Source organism: Pristiophorus japonicus, chromosome 11, assembly GCF_044704955.1.
Source record: "Pristiophorus japonicus isolate sPriJap1 chromosome 11, sPriJap1.hap1, whole genome shotgun sequence".
Taxonomy (NCBI): Eukaryota; Metazoa; Chordata; class Chondrichthyes; family Pristiophoridae; genus Pristiophorus; species Pristiophorus japonicus.
In genome coordinates this window covers 88,747,291-88,773,318 of record NC_091987.1, presented here as the reverse complement: position 1 = coordinate 88,773,318, position 26,028 = coordinate 88,747,291, and the positions used below count along the sequence as shown (strand labels likewise).

Below are 26,028 nucleotides of genomic sequence, written 5' to 3'. Positions count from 1 at the left end.
TCATAAGGTCAAGGGAAAGTTCTCAGTTTGATGCCAATGGTTTGCACCAGTGCCACAGGGGGAACACCTGGGGGCCCCAGTGTGATGGGATATGCACAATTGGCATTGTGTAGTAGTTAATTGAATTGTTTTTAAAATGCTTGCTCTCTTCAGGGGTCTAGGCCTCAATCTCAGCCTGAACCCCTCGGGTAGCCCCCATGACCACCGACCAGGTCCCATCTTAGGAAGTTCCCACCACTGCATCTTCTTATATTGATAGCTATGTTTAGGGTGGTTGGAGGCTTTGTACCCAATAAGCTATCACAGAATCCACAATGTAAGGCTAGGACCTGGAGTATCCAGATCCTGGCCAAGTTTCTGCATCCTCCTGCCAAAGTTGCAGCGGGAGTACATTGGGGAAGCTGATTTTCAGTGATCTCATGTCACACATGACATTACCAAACTGCATTTCAAAGCACCATTTCAATGTTTTCTTCAATTGCTTTTTTTCTTTCCGATACAAAAAAATCAGCATTTGCAGAAAGTTGTATTTTAGTAGATAAGCACGACTTTGTGAATAGAGCCGATGTAATAAATTTGTATCTTCCCTACTTTTCCTCAGTTTGGATCCCAACTGCTAATAGCAAAGCCAAGGCAGCAATTTGTGCTACTCTAGTATTGATTCATTCAAGTATTGATTAATTCAAATGAGATAGATTTCTGTCAGAAAATTACCTTTGGGGATACAGTGTATGAGTGATTTGAGACATGAAGTGGTAAGTGTAGCATGTTTGGGAGGGAAAAATTGGCATGGTTCCCAAAGCTCTCCACCACTGGCGTTTTGCTTGTTATTTCTGGGTCTGTTATAGACTAATTGCTACGTTTAGTCAACAACCCCATTATCATTGTATCATGCAACTATCATGATGGTAGAAGATGATTTAGATAGACCTTGGTCTTTTGATGATTCGCAATTCCTATGCTTGGCTGATGCAGGATGTAATGTGACAAAATGGGGAACAGGTCTAGCCAGTCTCCTCCTTCTGCCTAGGAGTACACTACTTTCCAGAGCTGCATCTCAGTTAGAACTGGCTAACCTCAGCCAACTAAGACACATCCATTCAAATGAGTATGAAACTCGGTATTAATCAAACCTTGCAAACTGAGAACCTAACTCTTCAAAGATGGGCTACTGTATCTGGGCTTCTTTCTAAACAAATATAGATACTTTAACAAAAATGTTGATTGCATTTCAACTCTGAATGACACTGTCTCAATCTCAATCACAAGAAAAGATCCTACCATCGATCTAAACAAGTTGCTAGTTCTATCTACTTTAAGGTCACCTCGTATTTTAAGGGAGTCTTACCCAAAGAAGGTTGGACTGGCTGACAGCCTAACAGTTCAACTTTCAGCGCTGCCTTCTGGTGCCACTGTACTGGATTAATCTGGATGTAACGGGCCAGAATGGGTGGGATGAAGTTGTTCCGAACTTCCTGGTCATTGTTAGAATTTCCCTGGAATATCTGAGGAAATTAAAAAAAAAAATGTATACCACACAAACTTGAGGGACAGAGGAAGGTGGGGGAAACCCAGTCAATCCTCTCCCACTGCACTTCCCAACCAGCTGCTGTACAAGAGTGAGCCAGATTGACTTACCGGTTAATATTTCTTTCTTCCCTCCCAGTGGGGAAGCATCTGACTTTCATTTAACTCCTCAATAAAAGCATGCCTGAAATGTGAGCTTGTTGTATGTGGAACTGCGATGTTACCCAGAGAAGTGACTGTCACTTTAAAGCACAAGTCTGGTTGAGGTGAAAATTAGTCTTACCTTGCATATCCTCTCACGGCAAGCAGTGTTGGCCACTCCCATAAATGGTCTGAGCATCGTATGTTCAGTAGTGTGCCCGTACTGTCAGTATATAATTAAATAAGAGCATAACTCAAAGCTGTATCACTAGCACTTCCTTTTGATCTAAACTGGATATATTGGCCTGGATTTTGCAGGGTCAATGACAGCGTATACTGTCGTAAGCCTTGTAAAAGGCCCCGCATGTGCAAAAACCCAGAACTTGCGATGTCAAGGTTCACCTCGACAAATCCTCCGAACCGAAAATATTACTTTTGCTGGCGCAGAGTTGGGCTATTTGCCCAACTGCTGCCCAACAAAACACTTACGCCTGGTGCAGGGTCTGCTTTCACCAGCGCAAGGGTTAATATAACTGTTAAATTAAAAATCATCCACAAATACCGAAAATTAGTTTATGCAAATTTTGGCCCAGATTACAATATTTAAAATGTTTTTATACATCACAGAAACATGCCATTCAGCCCAAACAGTCCAGTCAGATGTTTATGCTCCACTCAAGCCTCCTCCCATCTTTCCTCATCTATCAGCATAACCCTCTATTCCCATCTCCCTCATATGCTTACTTAAGCCTCCCCTTAAATATATCTATACTTTTTGCTTCAATGTGATGGTGAGTTCTACATTCTCATCACTCTCTGGGTTAAAAAAGTTATTTCTGAATTCTCTATTTGATTTCTTAGCAACTATCTTATACTGATGACCTCTAGTTTTGTTCTTCCTCACAAGTGGAAACATTCTCTCTGGCCTCAATTTTGGCCCAGTCCGTTTTTCGGCGCACTTAATAGAGTGGCGCCACTTTTCTCCGTTCCGAAGTGCATCGAAAAATTTATTTCCCACTTTGGCCGCTGTCTGGCCTCTTCCCTGTAGTCGCGCAGCGTGGCCAGTCGAGTCGGGGGTGGAGCCAGCATTCTGCGCCGAAAACTACTGGGATGTCTGCACATGCGCAGTGGAGTGTCCGCGCATGCGCAGTGGCTCCTTGCCCCCAGCTTCTCCATTTGCTTGCTGTAGCCTCTTCAGTGATTAGCTTGCTGCAGCCGCTCTGTGGGCCCCGATGCCAGCCAGTTGAATCGCTCTCTCCCCTAGCCCAGGACAAGTGGCCTCCCGGTGCGTTGTCATCGTGCCCCTAGCCCAGGCCAAGTGGCCTTCCGGTGCGTTGTTGGCCCACCCCTAGCTCTGGCCGAGTGGCCTCCCGGTGCATTGTCGGCCCGCCCCTAGCCCAGGGCGAGTGGCCACCCAGTGCGATTTCTAAGAGATCGATCGCACTGGAGGGCACTCGGCCAGGGCTAGGGGCGGGCAGGAGAACTGATAGACATCATCGGCAGGTTCTCACTATCAGTGCTCCTGCCCGCTCCTAGCTCTGGCCGAGTGGCCTCTTGCCTGCTGCCTTCACGGGCTGAGTTTCAAGACGAAGGTAGGACTTACTTCAATTTTTTAAATTTCTTATTGAATTCTTATTACTTTTTGTTTGCAAGGTTTGGTGGTTTGTAAGGCTTGGTGGTTTAGGTGCAGGCAGGTCCTTTCCGCTTCCCGCCCCTATCCCAGGCCGAATGGCCTCCGATGTACCTACCTGCGCCGATTTCTTTAACTCTCCGCAAGGGTTTTCTGAAGTGGTCACATACACTGGCCTAAGTAGAAACGGAGTAACTATTAGCTGGCCAAAGTTGCCTAAATGTGCAGAACTGGCTTAGGTGGCTGGTAACACCCAAACTAAAAAATGAAACTAAAAAAATCTTAATTAACTCAGTTGTGGTGCAAATTGATTGTGGAAAATGGGGATTTTTAAGTTACGCCAGAAAAACCAAGTTACTCCAAAAAAAACGGAGCAACTCCTGGCCAAAATTGAGCCCAATGAAACTATTTGATCAAAACCTTACATAGTTTTAAAGAACTCGTTAGGTCACCCCTCAGTATTCCCTTTTCAAGAGAAAAGAGACCCAGCCTGTTCATCCTTTCCTGATGGGTATACCCTCGCTTTCTCGCACCCTCTCCTGTGCCTCTATATCCCTTTTTATATGGCGACCAAAATTGTACGCAGTACAGGTTCTCCAAAGGTAGTCTAACCAAGGTTTGAATCAAGTTTAGCAAAACTTCTCTACTTTTCAATTCAATCCCTCTAGCAATCTTAGATCTGGTCCTATGTAATGAGACAGGAAAAATAAACGATCTCCTCGTAAAAGATCCTCTCGGAATGAGTGATCACAGTATGGTTGAATTTGTAATACAGATTGAGGGTGAGGAAGTTGTATCAGAAACGAGCGTACTATGCTTAAATAAAGAGGACTATAGTGGGATGAGGGCAGAGTTGGCTAAAGTAGACTGGAAACACAGACTTAACGGTGGCACAATTGAGGAACAGTGGAGGACTTTTAAGGAGCTCTTTTATAGTGTGCAACAAAAATATATTCCAGTGAAAAAGGGCAGTAAGAGAAGGGATAACCAGCCGTGGATAACCAAGGAAATAAAGGAGAGTATCAAATCAAAGACCAATGCGTATAAGGTGGCCAAGGTTAGTGGGAAACTAGAGGATTGGGAAAATTTTAAACAACAGCAAAGAATGACTAAAAAAGCAATAAAGAAAGGAAAGATAGATTACGAAGGTAAACATAAAAAGAGTGTAAAATCTTTTACAGATATATAAAACGGAAAAGAGTGACTAAAGTAAATGTTGGTCCCTTAGAAGATGAGAAGGGGGATTTAATAATGGGAAATTTGGAAATGGCTGAGACCTTAAACAATTATTTTGCTTCGGTCTTCACAGTGGAAGACACAAAAACCATGCCAAAAATTGCTGGTCACAGGAATGTGGGAAGGGAGGACCTTGAGACAATCACTATCACTAGGGGGGTAGTGCTGGATAGACTAATGGGACTCAAGGTAGACAAGTCCCCTGGTTCTGATGAAATGCATCCCAGGATATTAAAAGAGATGGCGGAAGTTATAGCAGATGCATTCGTTATAATCTACCAAAATTCTCTGGACTCTGGGGAGGTACCAGCGGATTGGAAAGCAGCTAATGTAACGCCTCTGTTTAAAAAAGGGGGCAGACAAAAGGCAGGTAACTATAGGCCGGTTAGTTTAACATCTGTAGTGGGGAAAATGCTTGAAACTACCATTAAGGAAGAAATAGCGGGACATCTAGATAGGAATAGTGCAATCAAGCAGATGCAGCATGGATTCATGAAGGGGAAATCATGTTTAACTAATTTACTGGAATTCTTTGAGGATATAACGAGCAGGGTGGATAGAGGTGTACCGATGGATGTGGTGTATTTAGATTTCCAAAAGGCATTTGATAAGGTGCCACACAAAAGGTTACTGCAGAAGATAGAGGTACGTGGAGTCAGAGGAAATGTATTAGCATGGATAGAGAATTGGCTGGCGAACAGAAAGCAGAGAGTCGGGATAAATGGGTCCTTTTCGGGTTGGAAATCGGTGGTTAGTGGTGTGCCACAGGGATCGGTGCTGGGACCACAACTGTTTACAATATACATAGATGACCTGGAAGAGGGGACAGAGTGTAGTGTAACAAAATTTTCAGATGACACAAAGATTAGTGGGAAAGCGGGTTGTGTAGAGGACACAGAGAGGCTGCAAAGAGATTTGGGTAGGTTAAGCGAATGGGCTAAGGTTTGGCAGATGGAGTACAATGTCGGAAAGTGTGAGGTCATCCACCTTGGGAAAAAAAACTGTAAAAGGGAATATTATTTGAATGGGGAGAGATTGCAACATGCTGAGGTGCAGAGGGACCTAGGGGTCCTTGTGCATGAATCCCAAAAAGTTAGTTTGCAGGTGCAGCAGGTAATCAGGAAGGCGAATGGAATGTTGGCCTTCATTACGAGAGGGATGGAGTACAAAAGCAGGGAGGTCCTGCTGCAACTGTATAGGGTATTGGTAAGGCCGCACCTGGAGTACTGCGTGCAGTTTTGGTCACCTTACTTAAGAAAGGATATACTGGCTTTGGAAGGGGTACAGAGACGATTCACTAGGCTGATTCCGGAGATGAGGGGGTTACCTTATGATGATAGATTGAGTAGACTGGGTCTTTACTCGTTGGAGTTCAGAAGGATGAGGGGTGATCTTATAGAAACATTTAAAATCATGAAAGGGATAGACAAGATAGAGGCAGAGAGGTTGTTTCCATTGGTAGGGGAGACTAGAACTAGGGGGCACAGCCTCAAAATACAGGGAAGCCAATTTAAAACCGAGTTGAGAAGGAATTTCTTCTCCCAGAGGGTTGTGAATCTGTGGAATTCTCTGCCCAAGGAAGCAGTTGAGGCTAGCTCATTGAATGTATTCAAATCACAGATAGATAGATTTTTAACCAATAAGGGAATTAAGGGTTACGGGGAGAGGGCGGGCAAGTGGAGCTGAGTCCACAGCCAGATCAGCCATGATCTTATTGAATGGCGGAGCAGGCTCGAGGGGCTAGATGGCCTACTCCTGTTCCTAATTCTTATGTTCTTATAAACCCTAGTGCAAAATGCTTCATTAAAAGGACTTTTAATTAAATGTGAAAATGGGAACATTTACTTTTATTAGAATTGTGAATTTCATTGCTTGTCATTAAAGGATTCCGTTCGGAAATTACTGCAATAGAATTCTCCTTTCTGTTGGAAGATCTGGCCCATGTGGTCCCAGGGATGCCTTTGAACTGCCTGCGTCCCTGGGATCCATGGACCTTTACGCAGGCATATGCCTGGAGGCCCAGAACCCAAACTCCAACCGCAAATTCCGGCCCAATGTCTTTCGCACAGTTCTCCAATCTTTCCCACTTGGTGAGACAAGGCCAGATATGAAACTTTAAACTACTTTATTTTATAGATAGCAAGTGAATCGATAAATTTAACAATTTTAATCAAATTCATCTTGATTCAACTAAATCAGAAGCTTCCCTGAGAGCAAGATAAAAAAATATTTTCTCCCTTTTAGCAGGTTCACTTAACCCTTCCTGGTCAACTAATTCTGAGTGACTCTGGGCTGGAGTGGAGCTGGTTTCCCTAATGGGCCCAAAATTGGCCAGGTGTTGCTCCGTTTTTTTTTGAGCAACTTGATTTTTCTGGAGTATCTTAAAAATGCCCATTTTACACATTCAATTTGCACTAGTGTAAGTGAGTTATTTAGGATTCTTTTAAAGTTTAGTTTCGTTTTTTTCAAAAGGGGGCATTACTAGCCACCTACGCCAGTTAAGCCAGTTTGGACAGCTAATAGCTGCTCCAAACTAACTTAGGCCAGCATATGTGGCCATTTGTGGCTGCACAGAAAACCCTTGGAGAGTTAAGAAATCAGCGCAGGTAGCCAGAGATGGGGGGGCGGGGAAGGGAAGCGGAGAGGACCTTGCAAAGCACTAAACACCTTCACAACAACATTCAAGAAGCATAAAAACCATCAATAATAAATAAAAAATAAAAATTAAGTCCTACCTTCCTAACTTGGCCCGGGAAGTCAGTGGGCCAGCTGGTGCGAGAGGCCACTCGGCCGGGGATAGGTGTGGGCTGGACCACCGGGCGGGGATAGGTGTGGGCTGGACCACCGGGCGGGGGAGCACAGGAAACTGACTCTCTCTCTGTTCCAGCGATCTGACTCTTTCTCTCTCTCTCGCTATTCCAGCAGCCGGCCCGGCGCGCGTCATAAGGCCATTTGGCCAGGGATAGGGGCGGGACGCATCGAGTCCCATGCTGCAGCACGGCTGGGGATAGGAGCTACTGCGCATGTGCGAAACCTCCAGTGCGCATGGGTTGAGCTGCCGGCGCTATTTTTCGCGCAGGGCCCTAGCTCCGCCCCCTAATGGACACACTGCGCTGCAGGAGAGCACAGAGTGGCCAGAATCCGGGGAGATCTTTTCGGTGCCCTTTTCACCCTAGGAAGTCGGCGCATCTCTGGTCAGTGCGCCGAAAAAACGGTCGGGCCAAATTTGGCCCATAGGACCTGGCTTCCTCGGAGAATGCTCTTCCACATTCAGTATTTTGCCAGTCAATAAAACCAGCTAGCTCTCCTCCCCATTTAAGCTATGGGTTTAAAAAACAATCTTGCTTTTCTCAAAATGAATATGGACAGAGAGATAAAGAAAAACAAGTGCAAGTATGTGAGAGCCATACAGAGACAAAGGACTAGAAATTGGTCTTTTGGTGATAGCAGATTTTTTTCTGGCATTTTGCGCCAAAATTACCATTACAAATACCGCTATTTTTTTAGAAAGGGGTAAAATTGGCAACAAAGAACACCTGATGGTAAAAGTCGGCGTTGCTCGAGGATTTGCGGTGGGAACCACAGTCCTTGCCAATTTTAGCCTGAGGCCGATTACTGCTAAAAAGACGGGCCCTGGGAGGATGGAAAATGCACAAAAAAAATTGCAAAAAACAAATCAAAAATCACAAAACATTTATAAGACCCTTAGCTCAATAAACTTACCTTTTTTGCAGGTCTTTATAACGTACCGTTGTTTCTGGGGCTGCTACACAGCTTTTTATCTGGCGTTGTTTTCCGCGAAGAATATGGGTGCGTCGAACGGCCAATTGTAAGCATTTGCATTTTTTTTGGTGGTGCACGTCGGCGGTCTGCTTTTCAGCAGTATTTCAAAACTGCTAGTGCACAACTTTGGTCAACTTAGGCGAGTACCTTTTTCTGACAAAAAAGGCGAAATATCGCAAAAAAAAATGGGCTCAAGGCTGGTCAATTTCTAGCCCAAAGAGGGAAGCAGGAAGAGTGGATAACAAAGAGGGAAATAAAATGAATTAGAGAGTGGGGACAAGCTGTGGCCACTGCTGGAAGAGAGAATCAGACATAACTTTTCGAAGCCTAATACAATCATTGGAACCACACACACATTGGATGATTTATCCTAATGTTGTCCCTGACCCATGGGATACACAAGAACATAAGAAATAAGAGCAGGAGTAGGCCCTACGGCCCATTGAGCCTGCTCTGCCATTCAATAAGATCATGGTTGATCATCGACCTCAACTCCACTTTCCCACCCGATCTCCATATCCCTCGATTCCCCTACATTCCAAAAATCTATCTATCTCAGCCTTGAATATATTCAGAGACTCAGCATTCACAGCCCTCTGGGATTCATAACTTTGAGTGAAGACATTTCTCATCTGTCTTAAATGGCCTACCCCTTATCCTGAGACTGTGCCCCCTAGTTCTAGTCACTCCAGCCAGGGGAAACAACCTCTCAGCATCAACCCTGTCAATTTTCTTCAGAATCTTGTATGTTTCAATGAGATCACCTCTCACTCATCTAAACGCCAGAGAGTACAGGCCCATTCTACACAATCTCTCATCATAAAACAATCCTCTCATCCCAGGAATCAATCCTAGTGAACCTCCGTTGTACCGCCTCCAAGGCGAGTATATCCTTCCTTAGATAAGGAGATAAAACTGTGCACAGTACAGCAGTATGGTCTCACCAAGGCCTTGTACAATTGTAGCAAGACTTCCTTACTCTTATACTCCAACCCCTTTGCAATAAAGGACAATATACCATTTGCTTTCCTTATTGCTTGTTGTACCTGCACAAGGACACCCAATCTCTCTGAACAGCAACATTTAAAAGTTTCTCACCATTTTAAAAATATTGTTTTTCTATTCTTCCTACCAAAGTGAATAACCCCACATTTTCCTACATTATACTCCATCTTCCACCTTACTGCCCACTCATTTAGTCTATCGTGGCAGCACCCTTTTAGCCATGCACTAATTTGAGCTTAAAACATCTTCCACACAATACAGGCAAATGTACTTCACATGTATATTTACTTAAGATACATCTACCATCTTTCAGTACAAAATTTTGTAGTTTCTCCTTCACCAAAGTTTGGAATTCTGGCAAAAATTTATCAAACACATTACATCTTAGTGGAGCTTCTAGGTTTTTGCCCAGAAGTTGCGAGTGATATCTTTATTTCATCAAAATGATTGTTGAGAATTAACGAGATGCACCAGACACACACCTGCCCTACATTCGGATCATGGTTGAATGCTGCTTGAGCTTTGCCATGGTGTGCTCTGTTGGAGCTTCTCATTATTTGCTTGGGCTTACTGAGAGTGGTTATTCCGATTGGTCCAGTTGCCCACCCAGACAGCTTGCTGGTGTGTCCCCAGAGTGCTGTTTTCGCCCGTGTTACACAGCATTTTAGCAGGAGCCAATAAGCAGTAACCAAGGAAGTAACGTACACACAACGATCAAAGACACTCGCACACTCTACTTTTCGTCTTACCACTTTACCAACATAGGCACAAAAAGATTAAAGTACACATGCATATCATGTACAAATATCGGTATTGAGGTCACATGCCCAACAATGGTGTTTATTACTCATTTTTTATTTACCAATCAAAAATGCAACAACCACATCTGGATTCCAAATTAGTCGCATGTGGTTGTTGCTAACGTATTTTCTGGTTTATCAGAAAATTGCAGGTTTATTGCCTGTGATTTCCCTCCCATTAATGTCACTGGTTGTTAAATTGCAGTCAATGCACTCTGATTTCCTGGTAAGTCGCTTGCCGCATGCAAAACCCCATCAGTGGCATTGGATCTTAGAGAGTCCCACCCATTGTTTTCACACACCCAAAGTTACAGGTACGTATTAACACATCTATGATCAGTGAAAAGTAGTGAGAGTCAATACTTGAAATATCCTTATCATTCCTGCACACTCATGAATGTATCATTAATTACAGTGCCTCATGTGGATTTTAAAATGCAAAATGTTATATTTTACAAAATATTATAAATATATTCTACACAAATTCACATGCAAGACTGCTTTCAAATTCCAATAGCACTTTTATTATTGAAGCACCGTAATGCCTATTGACCAGCAAATAAAATGAATAATCCACTATTGCAGAGATGTAAATATCATTGAGACTCTGTAGTGAAGTGGCATTGTAGGGTTATATAGAATTGAGGACTTAGCTCTACAAATAGTAACTCATTTTGAGTGTACTAACCTTGTCCAGGTCACTGTTGGCTTCTTTATACACCTTCCACTCCTGCCCATCATCACGGGAGAGGATTCGGTAAGCAGTGACATAAAAAGAATATTCACCCAGGGTGGAACCTGTAGTAATTATACCTGAGGATGGAAACGGTACATTTAGACATGAACTGGTTCCAAGTGTTAGATCCTAAAGTTAATGAGACTCGGCTGGCCCTTGTTCTACAACTATATTCAGATCAATATAGAGCTTCCGGTCGCCTGTCACTTTAATTCTCCGCTCCATTCCCACTCTGACTTCGACCTCCTACACTGTTCCAATGGAGCTCAATGTATGCGTGAGGAACGGCACCTCAGTTAGGTACTTTACAGTCTTCCGGACTCAAAATTGAGTTCAACAATTTCAAACCATAACCTCTGCATCCATTTTTCAGACGGCAGCTTTTGATGAATTTGCTGTTGCCATTTACACCTCATCTAGACCCATGTTTTGTTTCTTTACTTGTCCCATTACTATCTTCTTTTGTAATTTAATCTCTCCTGCCTTCCACCCTATAACATGACCTTCCCTTTTGTTCTTTCCTCCCCTCCCCCTTTCCCTGACTCCACATTTGCTTGACACCTGTTACATCTCTAATTTTTTTCAGTTCTGGCGAAACATCATTGACCTGAAACATTAACTCAGTTTCTCTCTCCACAGATGTTGCCTGACTCAGTATTTCCAGCCTTTTCTGCTTTTATTCAGATCAAGGCTTGATATTGATTATATATTCCAGGCAATATGCTAATACTTTCAGGTGGTCGATATGCCTAGTTTACTTAAACACCCTCCCCTTGCCTCACCATTAAGGGTCATTACAACACCTCAAAAGAACTTCACTGACTGTAAAGCACTTTGGGACGTCCCAAGGTAGTGAAAGGAGCTATATAAATGAAAGCCTTTCTTTCTTTCATGCTGTCAGTCATCTAGGCCTGTGCTCTGGAATTCGGATAAACTCTTTCAATCCCTCACCTCCTTTAAGACCCTCCTTAAAACCCACCTCTTTGACAAAGCTTTTGGTTATCCTTTCTAATCGCTTCTTCTTCTAGCACCCATTTGCTTTCTTACGTCTCCATGTACGGCCTTGGTATGTTTTTCTATGTTGATGCAAGTTGTTCAGTTGACAACTATATCACGAATATGTGCAAACTATAAACCTGCTTCCGGCAGCCAGATATGCCTATTCATTTGTATTTATATAGTGCCTTTAAAAGTAGTAAAACATCCCAAGGTGCTTCACAGGAGTGTTATAAGACAAAGAAATTTGACACCGAGCCACATTAGGAGAAATTAGGGCAGATGACCAAAAGTTTGGTCAAAGAGGTAAGTTTTAAGGAGCGTCTTAAAGGAAGAATGAGAGGTAGAGAGACAGAGATTTAGGGAGGAAATTCCAGAGCTTAGGGCCTGGGTAGATGAAGGCATGGCTACCGATGGTTGAAGGATTAAAATCAGGAGTGCTAAAGGCGGCAGAATTAGAGGAATGCAGATTTTTATTGTGGGGAGGGGGTTATGGGGCTGGAGGAGATTACAAGGTAGGGAGGGGTGAGGCCATGGAGGAATTTGAAAACAAAGATGAGAATTTTAAAATTGGGGCATTATTAACTGGGAGCCAAAGTAGGTCAGTGAGCAATGGGGTGATGGGTGAACAGGACTTGACGCAAGTTAGGACACGGGCAGCCGAGTTTTGGATGACCTCAAGTTTACGTAGGGTAGAATGTGGGAGGCCAGCCAGGAGTGAGTTGGAGTAGTCAAGTCAAGAGGTAACAAAGACATCGATGAGGGTTGTAGCAGCAGATGAGCTGAGGCAGAGGCAAGGTTGCAAACAGTCTGGTTCAGCCTCAGACAGGTGCTAGGGAGACGAATGGAGTCGGTAGATAGGGAACAAAGTTTGTGGTGCGGACCGAAGACAATGGCTTCGGTTTTCCCAATAATTAATTGGAGAAAATTTCTGCTCGTGCAGTACTGGATGTCTGACAATTTAGAGACTGTAGAGGGATCGAGAGAAGTGGTGATGAGGTAGAGCTGGGTATCATCTCCCAAAGTAAAGGTATGTTAATATCTGTTTGTGCAATGATGTAGCCTGTCTGGATACTAGTGGGTGGTTGGGCACAGAGCATCTCTCATGCAGTCTGACCACCCTGGCTTTCCTCCTCATCTTCTTTCAAACACCCCGAAGAGAGAGATTTCCATTGGAAAACCCATTTAGTGTTGCGGGGGTGGGGTGGGGGAGAAGTAGAACAATTGTAATAAAAATGGCTTGCGAAATGGCATTAAAACGGCAGAATCTATTTCATTACTCTGCCCTTTAATTCAACTACTAACAGCTTATTTACTAGCAACCTAACAGCTAATAACTTGCGTTTATATAGCGCCTTTAACATAGTAAACTGAGATGTTTAGGGAGGGAATTCCAGAGCTAAGGGTCTAGGTAGCTGAAGGCACTCCCACATTTTATAACTGCACTATTTCCAGTTGACGTCCTGCATCCCAACATATTGGGCAATGACATGCATAATATCCCTGCCCCATATTGGGCAATGACATGCATAATATCCCTGCCCCCATATTAATATTGAAATGAAGCACTCGCCTATTTGAGACAGATGCGTTCACTGCTGGCATTTCCGTCCCATTGGAAATTGTGCCTGTTGCAAAGTAGGTGGAGATCTGGGATGACAAAACACTACACGATTGGAAAATCAAGCCTTAGGTTTCCTCCTCTTAAAAAATAGCTCTCGCACCAATAAAATGTAAAGGAACTGGAATCCAGATGTCACATTTTGTAGCCAGGCTCTCCATATTGAGATTAAATGTTAAGGGCCATTAGATAGAATAACTGAAGAATGTTCCAAAAGGTTTCCATCACCAGGATGCCAAGTCTGAAACTTCTGATAGACCTGCACATAAAATCAATCTGTGCCAACAACAAGACTATTACTGTTGAGTTACCTGTTATTTTCTTCTCCTTCTTCAAGTCTATTTGTAGCCATGGTGGTTCATCAGTGTGAAATGCGGCCCAGGGCGAGCCTTGTTTTTTCAGACGAGCTTTTTCTGGCCCCCAGATGTGAAACTGTCCTGAAGGGTCATGCCACTGCAGAACTGAAGATGCATTGATCTGGCTGTCTCCAATGATACCAGACTCCATTCCCAGTGTACCGTAGCAACCTACAGACCATACAGCAAACATCTGAAATCATCAGACTGCAAGCTGCCATGTGCACACAAAGTCTAGAGCCACACAACTTTAAAAAAGAAATAGCAGGACCGACCTGTAGCTTATATCCATATCCAATGATGACAGCTTTGTCCCAGGGTTACTTGTTACTTAGCTGGCTTACTAGGTAAGCTATTACCTGATAGGACACCATTTCACTTAACCGAGACAATGCTCTGGTTAGAGGCTAGAGAGATGGAAATACTCTAGTTCTAAGCAAACCTGCCATGTCATCCCACTTAAAATCACAATGTCCTCTCCCATGTCATCCTACTGAAACTGATCCTTAAAATGGCCACTGGACATGGACACCTCAGAAATGTGAAATGTCTTCCAGGTAATGCTTATTTTCTGGAACTTGTTGAATTTCAAATTGTCTGTAACATGGAGAAAGAGGACTACGATTTGAATTGAGGTGAGGAGAGAACTCCCAAAGAAGAATCAATTTTCCAATTTTCATAACTACATTTACATTCCACTCCAATCCTGTCAGTTGATTAAGTGCCAGCAGCTATCCTCCCCTCCCAGGTAAAAGGCACATGGAGTTGAAAAGTTGGTGGGGGAAAAAAAGGAAAAATTGGCTCCCCTGTCAGCTCTGAGAGTAAATGCATCATTTGAACTCCCTCCCGAACACTTCCAATGAACTGGCATCAACAACGCTCCGCGGCAGGGAACCCCACAGGCCAGCTGGGGGGGTCGGGGGTGTGTGGAGGGGGCATGGGGGGGAGGTGCTGGGGTGGGTGATCAGCCATGATCTTGTTAAATGGCGGTGCAGGCTCGAAGGGCCGAATGGCCTACTCCTGCACCTATTTTCTATGTTTCTATGTTGATCTGGGACTGACTTATAAAGGGCTCAATTTTCCCCAGTGATTTGCGCCGTGTTTTTGGAGCAGGCTGCTTTTTTTGGCATAAGTTAAAAAACCAAAGTTTCCCCAATCAATTTGCACCAGTTAATTACGATTTTTTTTGGTTAGTTTTTTTTTCAGCCAAGGGGCATAACCTGCCACCCGCACCAATTCTGGCCATTTAGGCAAGTTTGACCAGCTGAGAGTTACCCCAGTTCTGCTTAGGTCAGTGTATGAGAAAGAGAGAGAGAGAGAGAGAGAGAGAGAGAGACCTGGGACCGAGTCAGGCGGCAGACCGGGAAGGTCAGTCGGGTGGCGGACCTTCAGCTGGGGGCATTGGAGGTAAGTTGCTGCAATATGTTTCAATGTGTTTTTAAATTGATGTAATGTGTTGCGAGCTGGCTGTATGTACTAATGTAATGTGTTGCGAGCTGGCTGTATGTATTGATGTAATGTGTTGCGAGCTGGCTGTATGTATTGATGTAATGTGTTGCGAGCTGGCTGTATGTATTGATGTAATGTGTTGCGAGCTGGCTGTATGTATTGATGTAATGTGTTGCGAGCTGGCTGTATGTATTGATGTAATGTGTTGCGAGCTGGCTGTATGCTTCACTTTGCAGCCTCAGCTCGCATTGTGTCCCTGGTTACCATGGCAGCCCGATTTTTTGGTGCAGATCAAGGCTCCACCCCCAAAACTAAAGGACAGGTTAGGCCACGCCAAAATGAAGAAATCCAACAGGTAAACTTAGAACATTTTTTTTTGGCGTACTTGGGCCCCCCAAAAAATGGGCGTAACTCTTCCAAGTATGCCAAAAAAAAAGCTTTGGGGAAAATTGAGCCCAAAGACTTGGAAGCTTTCAGGTATGACTAATGTTTTGTTTCAGCTGATGGAACAGTCACAGCACTATAACTGGCCTGTGTGTGTCAATGCCGTAGAGTGGGAAAGAAAGATTTGTCAGGTTCCAACTAATCATACTTTGTTGGAGCATGTATGTAGTGGACAATGAGTGAGGGCAGGATCGGGCTGGGCCGTGATGCTAGATTGTTTCCTGATACTCACTGTTGAGGCTTATATAAGTATAATGGTCATTTAGGTGAGGTACTAGAGGGTTGCCACAACCCTTGGAACTGTACTCAGCACGAGTTACAGGCATCTGGAGTGGACAGAAGATAAATGGGAAAATTTTATCTACAATTATAGATGTATAGATGTTGAAGTTATGGCGTAGTATGATAATAGGAAATATTAGTCTTTCACAAAAGACATAAGCACTAGTTTCTAAGGGGCCAAGTTTCAGCCTGAGTTGCTCCTTTTTTTTGGAGCAACTGGCTTAGAATGGAGTATCTTAGAAATTTGAATTCTTGGCATTTAGTTTGCTCCAGTTCTAGTCAGTTAGAACAGTTTCACTTTGGAACAGAATTTTTTTTTCCAAAGTGGGACGTGTCCGGCCAGTTAGGCCTATTTTCAAAGTTTAGGCAGTGAAAACTTACTCCAAACTAACTTAGAATGGAGTAAGTGAAGATTTTTGTACGTTCGAAAAAACCTTGTCTACACTTTAGAAAACCAGGCGTAGTTTACAAATTAGGCGGAGGGAATGGGGGGGGGGGGGTTTAAAGGGAAGTTTACAAACATTAAACACTTCAGTTTTACAAATAAAGAGCCATCATCAATAATAAATGATAAATACATCAATAAATCAATCAAAAAAAATTAATTTAAAAAAAAATCAATAAATAAAACATTTTCTACTTACCGACTGCAGCACCGGGAGTCCTCCAACAGCGTGCTGGGACGGCTCCCCCAGTGTGTCTCTGTCAGTGTCTCTATCTCTCTGTCTGTCTGTGTGTGTGTCTCTCACTCTCTGTCTGTTAGTGTCTGTGTTTCTGACAGCGAGGGGAGGGGGAGAAGGGAGGGAGGGAAGGGAGAGAGGAGGGAGGGAGGGAAGGAAGGAGAAAGGAGGGAGGGAGGGAAGGAAGGAGAAAGGAGGGAGGGAGGGAAGGAAGGAGAAAGGAGGGAGGGAGGGAAGGAAGGAGAAAGGAGGGAGGGAGGGAAGGAAGGAGAAAGGAGGGAGGGAGGGAAGGAAGGAGAAAGGAGGGAGGGAGGGAAGGAAGGAGAAAGGAGGGAGGGAGGGAAGGAAGGAGAAAGGAGGGAGGGAAGGAAGGAAGGAAGGAGAGGAGAGGAGAGGAGAGGAGGGAGGGAGGGAAGGAGAGAGGAAAGGAGAGAGGAGGGAAGGAGAGAGGAGGGAGGGAGGGAAGGAGAGAGGAGGGAGGGAGGGAAGGAGAGAGGAGAGAGGGAGGGAAGGAGAGAGGAGGGAGGGAGGGAAGGAGAGAGGAGGGAGGGAGGGAAGGAGAGAGGAGGGAAGGAGGGAAGAAGAGAGGAGGGAGGGAGGGAAGGAGAGAGGAGGGAGGGAAGGAGAGAGGAGGGAGGGAGGGAAGGAGAGAGGAGGGAGGGAGGGAGGGAGGGAAGGAGAGGAGAGAGGGAGGGAGGGAAGGAGAGAGGGAGGGAGGGAGGGAGGGAAGGAGAGAGGGAGGGAGGGAGGGAAGGAGAGAGGAGGGATGGAGGGAAGGAGAGAGGAGGGAGGGAGGGAAGGAGAGAGGAGGGAGGGAGGGAAGGAGAGAGGAGGGAGGGAGGGAAGGAGAGAGGAGGGAGGGAGGGAGCGAGGGAGGGAGGGGGCGAAGAGGGAGGGAGGGGAGGAGAGAGGAGGGATGGAGGGGGCGAGGAGGGAGGGAGGGGAGGAGAGAGGAGGGATGGAGGGGAGGAGAGAGGGAAGGAGAGAGGAGGGAAGGAGAGAGGAGGGAGGGGAGGAGGGAGGGGAGGAGGGAGAGAGTGAGAGGAGGAGGAGGGAGGGAGAGAGAGGAGGGAGGAGAGAGAGGAGGGAGGGAGAGAGAGGAGGGAGAGGAGAGGAGGGAGGAAAGAGGGAGGGAGGGAGAGAAGGAGGCTGAACGGCCAGGCACAAGACTTTGGGCTGGATTTACAGGTAGGTGGCGTCGGGTCTCGGGGGAGGGGGGGGGGGGGGGTGTCGCGGAGGTCCGGGGGAAGAGTCGCGGAGGTTGGGTCGGGGGGAAGCAGAGGTCGAGTCGCCGGGGGGGCGAGGGAGGAGAGCAGGAATCGGGTCGGGTGGGAGGAGCCTTATTCACGCAGCCCCCAGTGAGGCCTTTCGGCCAGGGCTAGGGGCTGCGTGCTTCGGGCCCCTCCCTCAGTTTTGGGCGCTTGGAGCTACTGCACATGCGCGCCCACTGTAGCGCGCATGTGCAGAGGTCCCGGCACTGTTTTCAGCGCAGGGACCTGGCTCCGCCCCCCACAGCTCGTGCTGCGCCGCGCCCAGCTCCAGAGGACCTGCAGGGAGCCAGAGAATAGGCAAGTTTTTTTTAGGCGCACTTCGTGGCGCGAAAAACGGGCGTCCAGGTCCGGTCTGCGCCGTTTTAGGCGCGGCCCGAAACTTGGGCCCTATATGACTGCAGTGTTTAAACTGAGAGCAGCGCAATAATTAAGGCTACATGTAAAAAAATCAAATCAAAGTTGGCTTCTTTGATTGGATACTCACCATTGGTCTTGAACGTAAACAGACTAGCTGATAATGGTCCACTGTAAAATTAAAGAGACTATTAAGATTAAATTATACAGCACTCTAAAGTAGAAATTTTCTGAATTATCCATACGCGTGTCTATTTTAAACATTCAGGTGTGAGCAACTGAATGTTGATCATACTGCGTTCATAACAATCCCATTCCTTAGGAATGGGTTCACTGTAGATTTGGTCTCATTGTCATGGAAGATACCAACAGGGATGAGTGCTAGGGGCCAAAATTGCCCACCGCTGGAAACGGGGCTCACCTACTCTGTCTCTGTTGATTTTACCGGCATGGTGGATGCGGTGGCCTCTTGGGCGAAATTCTGCTCTTTGGCATTTTTTTTGGCGGACCAGAAGTCGGTCATAATGGGGGCGGATGTGGGGCAGTAAGCGGAAGTTTGCAGTCTAGAGGGGTGGAAATTGGGGGCAGCTGGAGTGTCCGCTGCTATCATTCATCAGCGTAGTGCTGATGACATCATCATGGTGTCGCGTCACCACAGCTCTTCCCTTCACTTAAAGGGGAGAGCCTGCGCGATTCTTTAAGTTCGGTCCACTGGGCCACCAGGGAGGGTGTCGGCCGGGCCAGCGCCTGGCAACCAAGCGGGTGGGGGGAGCGGGTCACCCCCGGGATACCGCAGGAGTAGAATTTTCAAAATTGCGGCCATTACACGAAAAAAAAGAGTGGCCATTGCAATCCGCAGCGTGGCTGCCGGGGGAAACAGGCCTCAAGGGAAGGGGCAATTTCGGCCTCCAAATGTCTCTAGACTGGTATGTCTTTCAGAAATTATACAGGTAAAGGAAATTGCATCTCACTGGCCTAGCAGATGGACAAGCACAAGTGACATTGATCTCTTTCCAGATAGGCAAGAGTGGAACCATGCAAAGGTAGTGCAAGAGGCGTTGAAGGTGGATAATGTGGTCAACCTTGTGAAAGGTGCAGGGAGGTTCAGGTGGGAAAACATAGTACGGTCATAGACCCCAATATTTACTAGGGCAGGTTTTGTGAGTGGAGGGAAGAGTTTTGGTCTGGCCCCTTACACTGTACAGTTTTATGGTCACAGCGTGCATCTTTTTTCTTTCAAGCAGGTTCCCTGGTTGACAGGCTTGGCTCCCTGCCGAGCAGGGAACAGGATCAAGCAGGGAGCCTGCAGCTGGGTGAGTGGTAGCGTTGGGGGAGGGATGATCCCCAATCCCGGAGATGCTGATCTCCGATCAGGGGGGGATGGGTTGGGGTTTCTGATTGTGGACAGGGAAGGAGGTTATCTTGGTGGGTGGGGGGTAAGCAGACCGACTCCTTTTGGCCCACAAGCAGTGCTGTAAAGGCACTTGCCTTTTACACAAAGCAGTCCTTATATGACTTTAGCTGCCAGGTTTTTTGAGGTTAGGGAAACCCGCCCGGCAAGGGTTAAACCTGGAAGTGGGTTAAATCTGAAGCGCACAGCCTCATTAAAACATTTAAATGATCAACCCACTTCCTGGGAGCAGGTTAGTTGACCCCCCCCCCCCTCACCGGTCAAAACTCCATTAAAACTGTGGCTGGGAATTCGGTTTGAAAATTTTTACATTTTCACATCTCACCCGACTCAAACACACCTGTTTTTGGGAGTTAAAATTTCCCCCGTAGTCAGAGAATGTTGTTTGAATCTTTGATTATCACCATTTTGATGAGGTGGAAACCCTGACTGGAGAGGTTCAAATAGAGTCTTGAGAGATATGGAGACGGATTTGAGAGGGGACAACACATTGAAGGATTTCTCAGGAAATGGATGTTGGAGATTGTAAGAACATAAGAACATAAGAATTAGGAACAGGAGTAGGCCATCTAGCCCCTCGAGCCTGCTCCGCCATTCAATAAGATCATGGCTGATCTGGTCGTGGACTCAGCTCCACTTACCCGCCCTCTCCCCGTAACCCTTAATTCCCTTATTGCTTAAAAATCTATCTATCTTTGACTTGAAAACATTCAATGAGCCAGCCTTAACTGCTTCCTTGGGCAGAGAATTCCACAGATTCAAAACCCTCTGGGAGAAGAAATTCTTTCTCAACTCGGTTTTAAATTGGCTCCTTCGTATTTTGAGGCTGTGCACCCTAGTTCGAGTCTCCCCTACCAATGGAAACAACCTCTCTGCCTCTATCTTGTCTATCCCTTTCATGATTTTAAATGTTTCTATAAGATCACCCCTCATCCTTCTGAACTCCAAGGAGTAAAGACCCAGTCTACTCAATCTATCATCATAAGGTAACCCCCTCATTTCTCGAATCAGCCTAGTGAATCGTCTCTGTACCCCTTCCAAAGCTAGTATATCCTTCCTTAAGTAAGGTGACCAAAACTGCACGCAGTACTCCAGGTGCGGCCTTACCAATACCTTATACAGTTGCAGCAACACCTCCCTGCTTTTGTACTCCATCCCTTTCGCAATGAAGGCCAACATTCCATTTGCCTTCCTGATTACCTGCTGCACCTGCAAACTAACCTTTTGGGATTCATGCACAAGGACCCCTAGGTCCCTCTGCACCACAGCATGTTGTAATTTCTCCCCATTCAAATAATATTCCCTTTTACTGTTTTTTTTCCCCCAAGGTGGATGACCTCACACTTTCCAACATTGTATTCCATCTGCCAAACCTTAGCCCATTCGCTTAACCTATCTAAATCTCCTTGTGGTCTCTCTGAGTCCTCTACACAACCTGCTTTCCTACTAATCTTAGTATCATCTGCAAATTTTATTGCACTACACTCTGTCCCCTCTTCCAGGTCATCTATGTATATTGTAAACAGTTGTGGTCCCAGTACTGATCCCTGTGGCACACCACTGATTTCCAACCGGAAAAGGACCCATTTATCCCGACTCTCTGCTTTCTGTTCGCCAGCCAATTCTCTATCCATGCTAATACATTTTCTCTGACTCCGCGTACCTTTATCTTCTGCAGTAACCAGTAAGGACAGAGGGAATAAGGATAGGTTTTTTTGAGGAGGGTGATGATGACGGTGATTTTGAAAGTGCCTGAGGAAATGAAACGATTTACAACATCAATTAGCATGGGGTCCAGGATGGGAAGAATTATTACTTTTACTCGAGTACAAATGCCATCACTTCACTGAGCTTTTAGTTTTGATGAAGGGTCATATCCAAATCCTTAACCTTTTTCCTTCAGGTGCTGATCAAACTACTGTGCATTTCCAGCATTTTCCGTTTTTATTCCGCTGACCCACATTCACACTTTTTCTTCTTTTTAATCTAAGCTTTCTAAGCTCTCAGTTTCAGCCATGCTGCTGTAGTGAGGTTATCAGGCAGGGGATTAATTCCTCTCTGCCTGTCCCACCCACACAAAGGATATTGGAAAGAATGAGCAAATCAAACGGGGAACCTTCACTGAGCTGACCTTGCACGACTGCCAACAGCTGTTGTGTGGTGCAACACGGACAGTCAGGCCTGCTCTGCCTTTTCAGCTGCAAGGAATGCATGTGCCAGCAAGGATGGAGAAGAGGAAACTAGAGTAAAAAAAAGCTAACATGATACTTTTACACACACACACAGTTTACTTCATCCCCGGTCTGTATTCTTGTGAATATGACATGATTATGACTCTACCCACCTCACTTTTATAAGCAAAAGGTAGGAGCATTAAATGTTTTTTCTCAATTATTGTACTTACAGTTTTGAGGAGACATTATTTGCAAGAGTGCTTTCATAGTATGGAATGCCTTTACTGATGACAACATTGATCCGGCCACCCAGAAAATTTGACACGACACCAGCATGAACACCAGCCATACACAGCAACGAGGACTGGAAGAGAAATGACAGTCAACATTCACTATGAACACTAACTCATTACAGATTCATGCAAGAGTTTAGAGACCTGAACCATGTCTCTTTTCACTTTCTGTTATAGGCATTGTTTGTTTTACTTAAACAAAGTTGATCCAGACAAATTGTTCGTTATAGTGAAGACCAAAAAGTTCAAATACCAGGGAGATCGGTTAAAGATTGTGAATTCAGGAATAAGAAAGGAAATCAAACTCTTTGTTTTACATAAAAAGGCAACAGATTTGTGGAATATGTTATCAGGGAAGACCTTTGAGAACTAGATAAAATTCTGGAAAGAAAAGTGAATGAGGGATAGGTTAAGAAGATAGAGAAGTGGAGTAGAGATCAATCCAAAAGACTAGTCCCTGGAATTTCCACAGGGATTCTCCAAATTTCCCATTGTAACTTAATGCGGAATCTTGGAGAACTAGTATAAATGGCTAAAAGTGGCCATTTACTTTGTTTCTCCAGGGTTTCTGCCAATCTTCCGCTAAAGTCATGGCAGGAAATTGGGAAAATCCTATGGAAATTCTTCCCTCAGGCATAATATAGCCTGATGACCTTTTCCTGTTCTTAAAAAATATTGTGCGCTTACATTGCTATGTCATAACTTTAGTGTTCAGCCCTCCACAAAACCTTTTAATACTTGTTTATCATTTTTTAAGCTACAAGCAATGTTATTTTTTCACATTGGTGACTTTATGAAACCACTGTACCTTTTGATTGCACAGTGCTTGTGGGTGGAGCGCACTGATACATCCAGGTTTCTTGGCATGACTGCTTACTGAAGCAAGGTGGGTGAGGGGGTTGAGGCAACTTGTTAAGGCCTTGGGTTTTGGGGGGCTTTCCTGCTTCCTGCCTAATCAGTAACTGCCCTAGGACTGGAACTCGTTGAAAATAAACTTCCAACACTTTAATGGGATGCCACTGACAAAGAGATAATTAACTAATTGACTGACTGCATGTGGCTCATAAGCAGAATAGAAAAGTGCCCGACTCCAACCAAATCCTTGAGTTTCTAGGCACATAGCTACGCCTCACTCTAATTTTCCTGCCACTGCTGAGGCAGGTTTCAGATGTTCTCTGACTGTGGAGCTGCACAGAATGCCTCAAAATAACATAACAACTGCGCTTGCACTGGATGGTAAGAGGTGGCAGCAGAGCTTCTAATTAATACAAAACTCCAGAATGGCTTATGGGTACATGCAACTACTAGAATAAAACTGCAGTCAGAATCAGGGGAAGTCATAACGGGGAACAAAGAAATGGCGGACCAATTGAACAAGTACTTTGGTTCGGTATTCACTAAGGAGGACACAAACAACCTTCCGGATATAAAAGGGGTCAGAGGGTCTAATAAGGAGGAGGAACTGAGGGAAATCCTTATTAGTTGGGAAATTGTGTTGGGGAAATTGATGGGATTGAAGGCCGATAAATCCCCAGGGCCTGATGGACTGCATCCCAGAGTACTTAAGGAGGTGGCCTTGGAAATAGCGGATGCATTGACAGTCATTTTCCAACATTCCATTGACTCTGGATCAGTTCCTATGGAGTGGAGGGTAGCCAATGTAACCCCACTTTTTAAAAAATGAGGGAGAGAGAAAACAGGGAATTATAGACCGGTCAGCCTGACATCGGTAGTGGGTAAAATGATGGAATCAATTATTAAGGATGTCATAGCAGCGCATATGGAAAGAGGTGACATGCTAGGTCCAAGTCAGCATGGACTTGTGAAAGGGAAATCATGCTTGACAAATCTTCTGGAATTTTTTGAGGATGTTTCCAGTAGAGTGGACAAGGGAGAACCAGTTGATGTGGTATATTTGGACTTTCAGAAGGCTTTCAACAAGGTCCCACACAAGAGATTAATGTGCAAAGTTAAAGCACATGGGATTGGGGGTAGTGTGCTGACATGGATTGAGAACTGGTTGTCAGACAGGAAGCAAAGAGTAGGAGTAAATGGGTACTTTTTAGAATGGCAGGCAGTTACTAGTGGGTTACCGCAAGGTTCTGTGCTGGGGCACCAGCTGTTTACACTGTACATTAATGATTTAGACGAGGGGATTAAATGCAGTATCTCCAAATTTGCGGATGACACTAAGTTGGGTGGCAGTGTGAGCTGCAACGAGGATTCTATGAGGCTGTAGAGTGACTTGGATAGGTTAGGTGAGTGGGCAAATGCATGGCAGATGAAGTATAATATGGATAAATGTGAGGTTATCCACTTTGGTGGTAAAAACAGAGAGACAGACTATTATCTGAATGGTGACAGATTAGGAAAAGGGGAGGTGCAACGAGACCTGGGTGTCATGGTACATCAGTCATTGAAGGTTGGCATGCAGGTACAGCAGGCGGTTAAAAAAGCAAATGGCATGTTGGCCTTCATAGCGAGGGGATTTGAGTACAGGGGCAGGGAGGTGTTGCTACAATTGTACAGGGCCTTGGTGAGGCCACACCTGGAGTATTGTGTACAGTTTTGGTCTCTTAACTTGAGGAAGGACATTCTTGCTATTGAGGGAGTGCAGAGAAGGTTCACCAGACTGATTCCAGGGATGGCCGGACTGACCTATCAAGAAAGACTGGATCAACTAGGCTTATATTCACTGGAGTTCAGAAGAATGAGAGGGAACCTCATAGAAACGTTTAAAATTCTGATGGGTTTAGTCAGGTTAGATGCGGGAAGAATGTTCCCAATGTTGGGAAGTCCAGAACCAGGGGTCACAGTCTAAGGATAAGGGGTAAGCCATTTAGGATCGAGATGAGGAGAAACTTCTTCACCCAGAGAGTGGTGAACCTGTGGAATTCTCTACCACAGAAAGTTGTTGAGGCCAATTCACTAAATATATTCAAAAAGGAGTTAGATGGAGTCCTTACTACTAGGGGGATCAAGGGGTATGGTGAGAAAGCAAGAATGGGGTACTGAAATTGCATGTTCAGCCATGAACTCATTGAATGGCGGTGCAGGCTAGAAGGGCCGAATGGCCTACTCCTGCATCTATTTTCTATGTTTCTATGTGATGGGTCAATTATGAATTATGAAAATAAGCCATTAAAGATTAAGCAAATCAAACTCAAATAAATACAATCTATTCCAATAGATTGTAATATTATTTTTTTCCAGTTTTTAAGTAAGCACAAGTTGGTTTAAAGGAATCAGTAAAACTATTCAGCATTATACACTGGAATGTAATTTACCACAAATTTTTCAGAGGACTCAGTTAATTTCTAGTCAGATTTACGGTTCACAGTCAATGAAACTTTGTCTCAAGACAAACCCAACAGAGAAACTTTGATTACAAAAATTGCTGAAAAGATCCAGCAGGTCAGGCAGCATCTGAGGAGAGAACCAGAGTCAACATTTCGGGTATAAACCCTTCCTCAGAACTAGAGGATATTACAGATATTACAACCTACTGGAATAGATTGTGTTTATTTTAGTTTGATCCATTTAATCTTTAATGGCTTATTTTCATAACTCATTTTCTTTGACACCTCCCAAACCTGCAACCTCTACCACCTAAAAAGGACAAGTGCAGCAGGCGCATGGGAACACCAGTACCTCTAAGTCTCACACCATCCTGACTTGGAAATTTATCACCGTTTCTTCATCGTCGCTGGGTCAAAATCCTGGAAATCCCTCCCCAACAGCACTGTGGGAGTACCTTCACTGCACGGACTGAAGCAGTTCAAGAGGTTGCTCACCACTACCTTCTCGGGGGCAATTAGGGATGGACAATAAACGCTGGC

General features: G+C 44.9%; 1 protein-coding gene across 3 annotated transcripts in view; it reads right to left on the bottom strand.

The window, feature by feature from the left end:
* Positions 1-26,028, bottom strand: part of dcbld2 (discoidin, CUB and LCCL domain containing 2) — a 136,360-nt gene that overhangs the window by 10,201 nt on the left and 100,131 nt on the right. For all 3 annotated transcript variants that reach the window (XM_070893701.1, XM_070893702.1, XM_070893703.1), the window contains exons 6-10: positions 22,127-22,260; positions 18,442-18,482; positions 13,787-14,002; positions 10,811-10,935; positions 1,349-1,505 (exon numbers count right to left, since the gene is read on the bottom strand). In XM_070893701.1, coding sequence (XP_070749802.1) covers positions 1,349-1,505; positions 10,811-10,935; positions 13,787-14,002; positions 18,442-18,482; positions 22,127-22,260 — 673 coding nt within the window. The remainder of the gene's footprint in view (positions 1-1,348; positions 1,506-10,810; positions 10,936-13,786; positions 14,003-18,441; positions 18,483-22,126; positions 22,261-26,028) is intronic.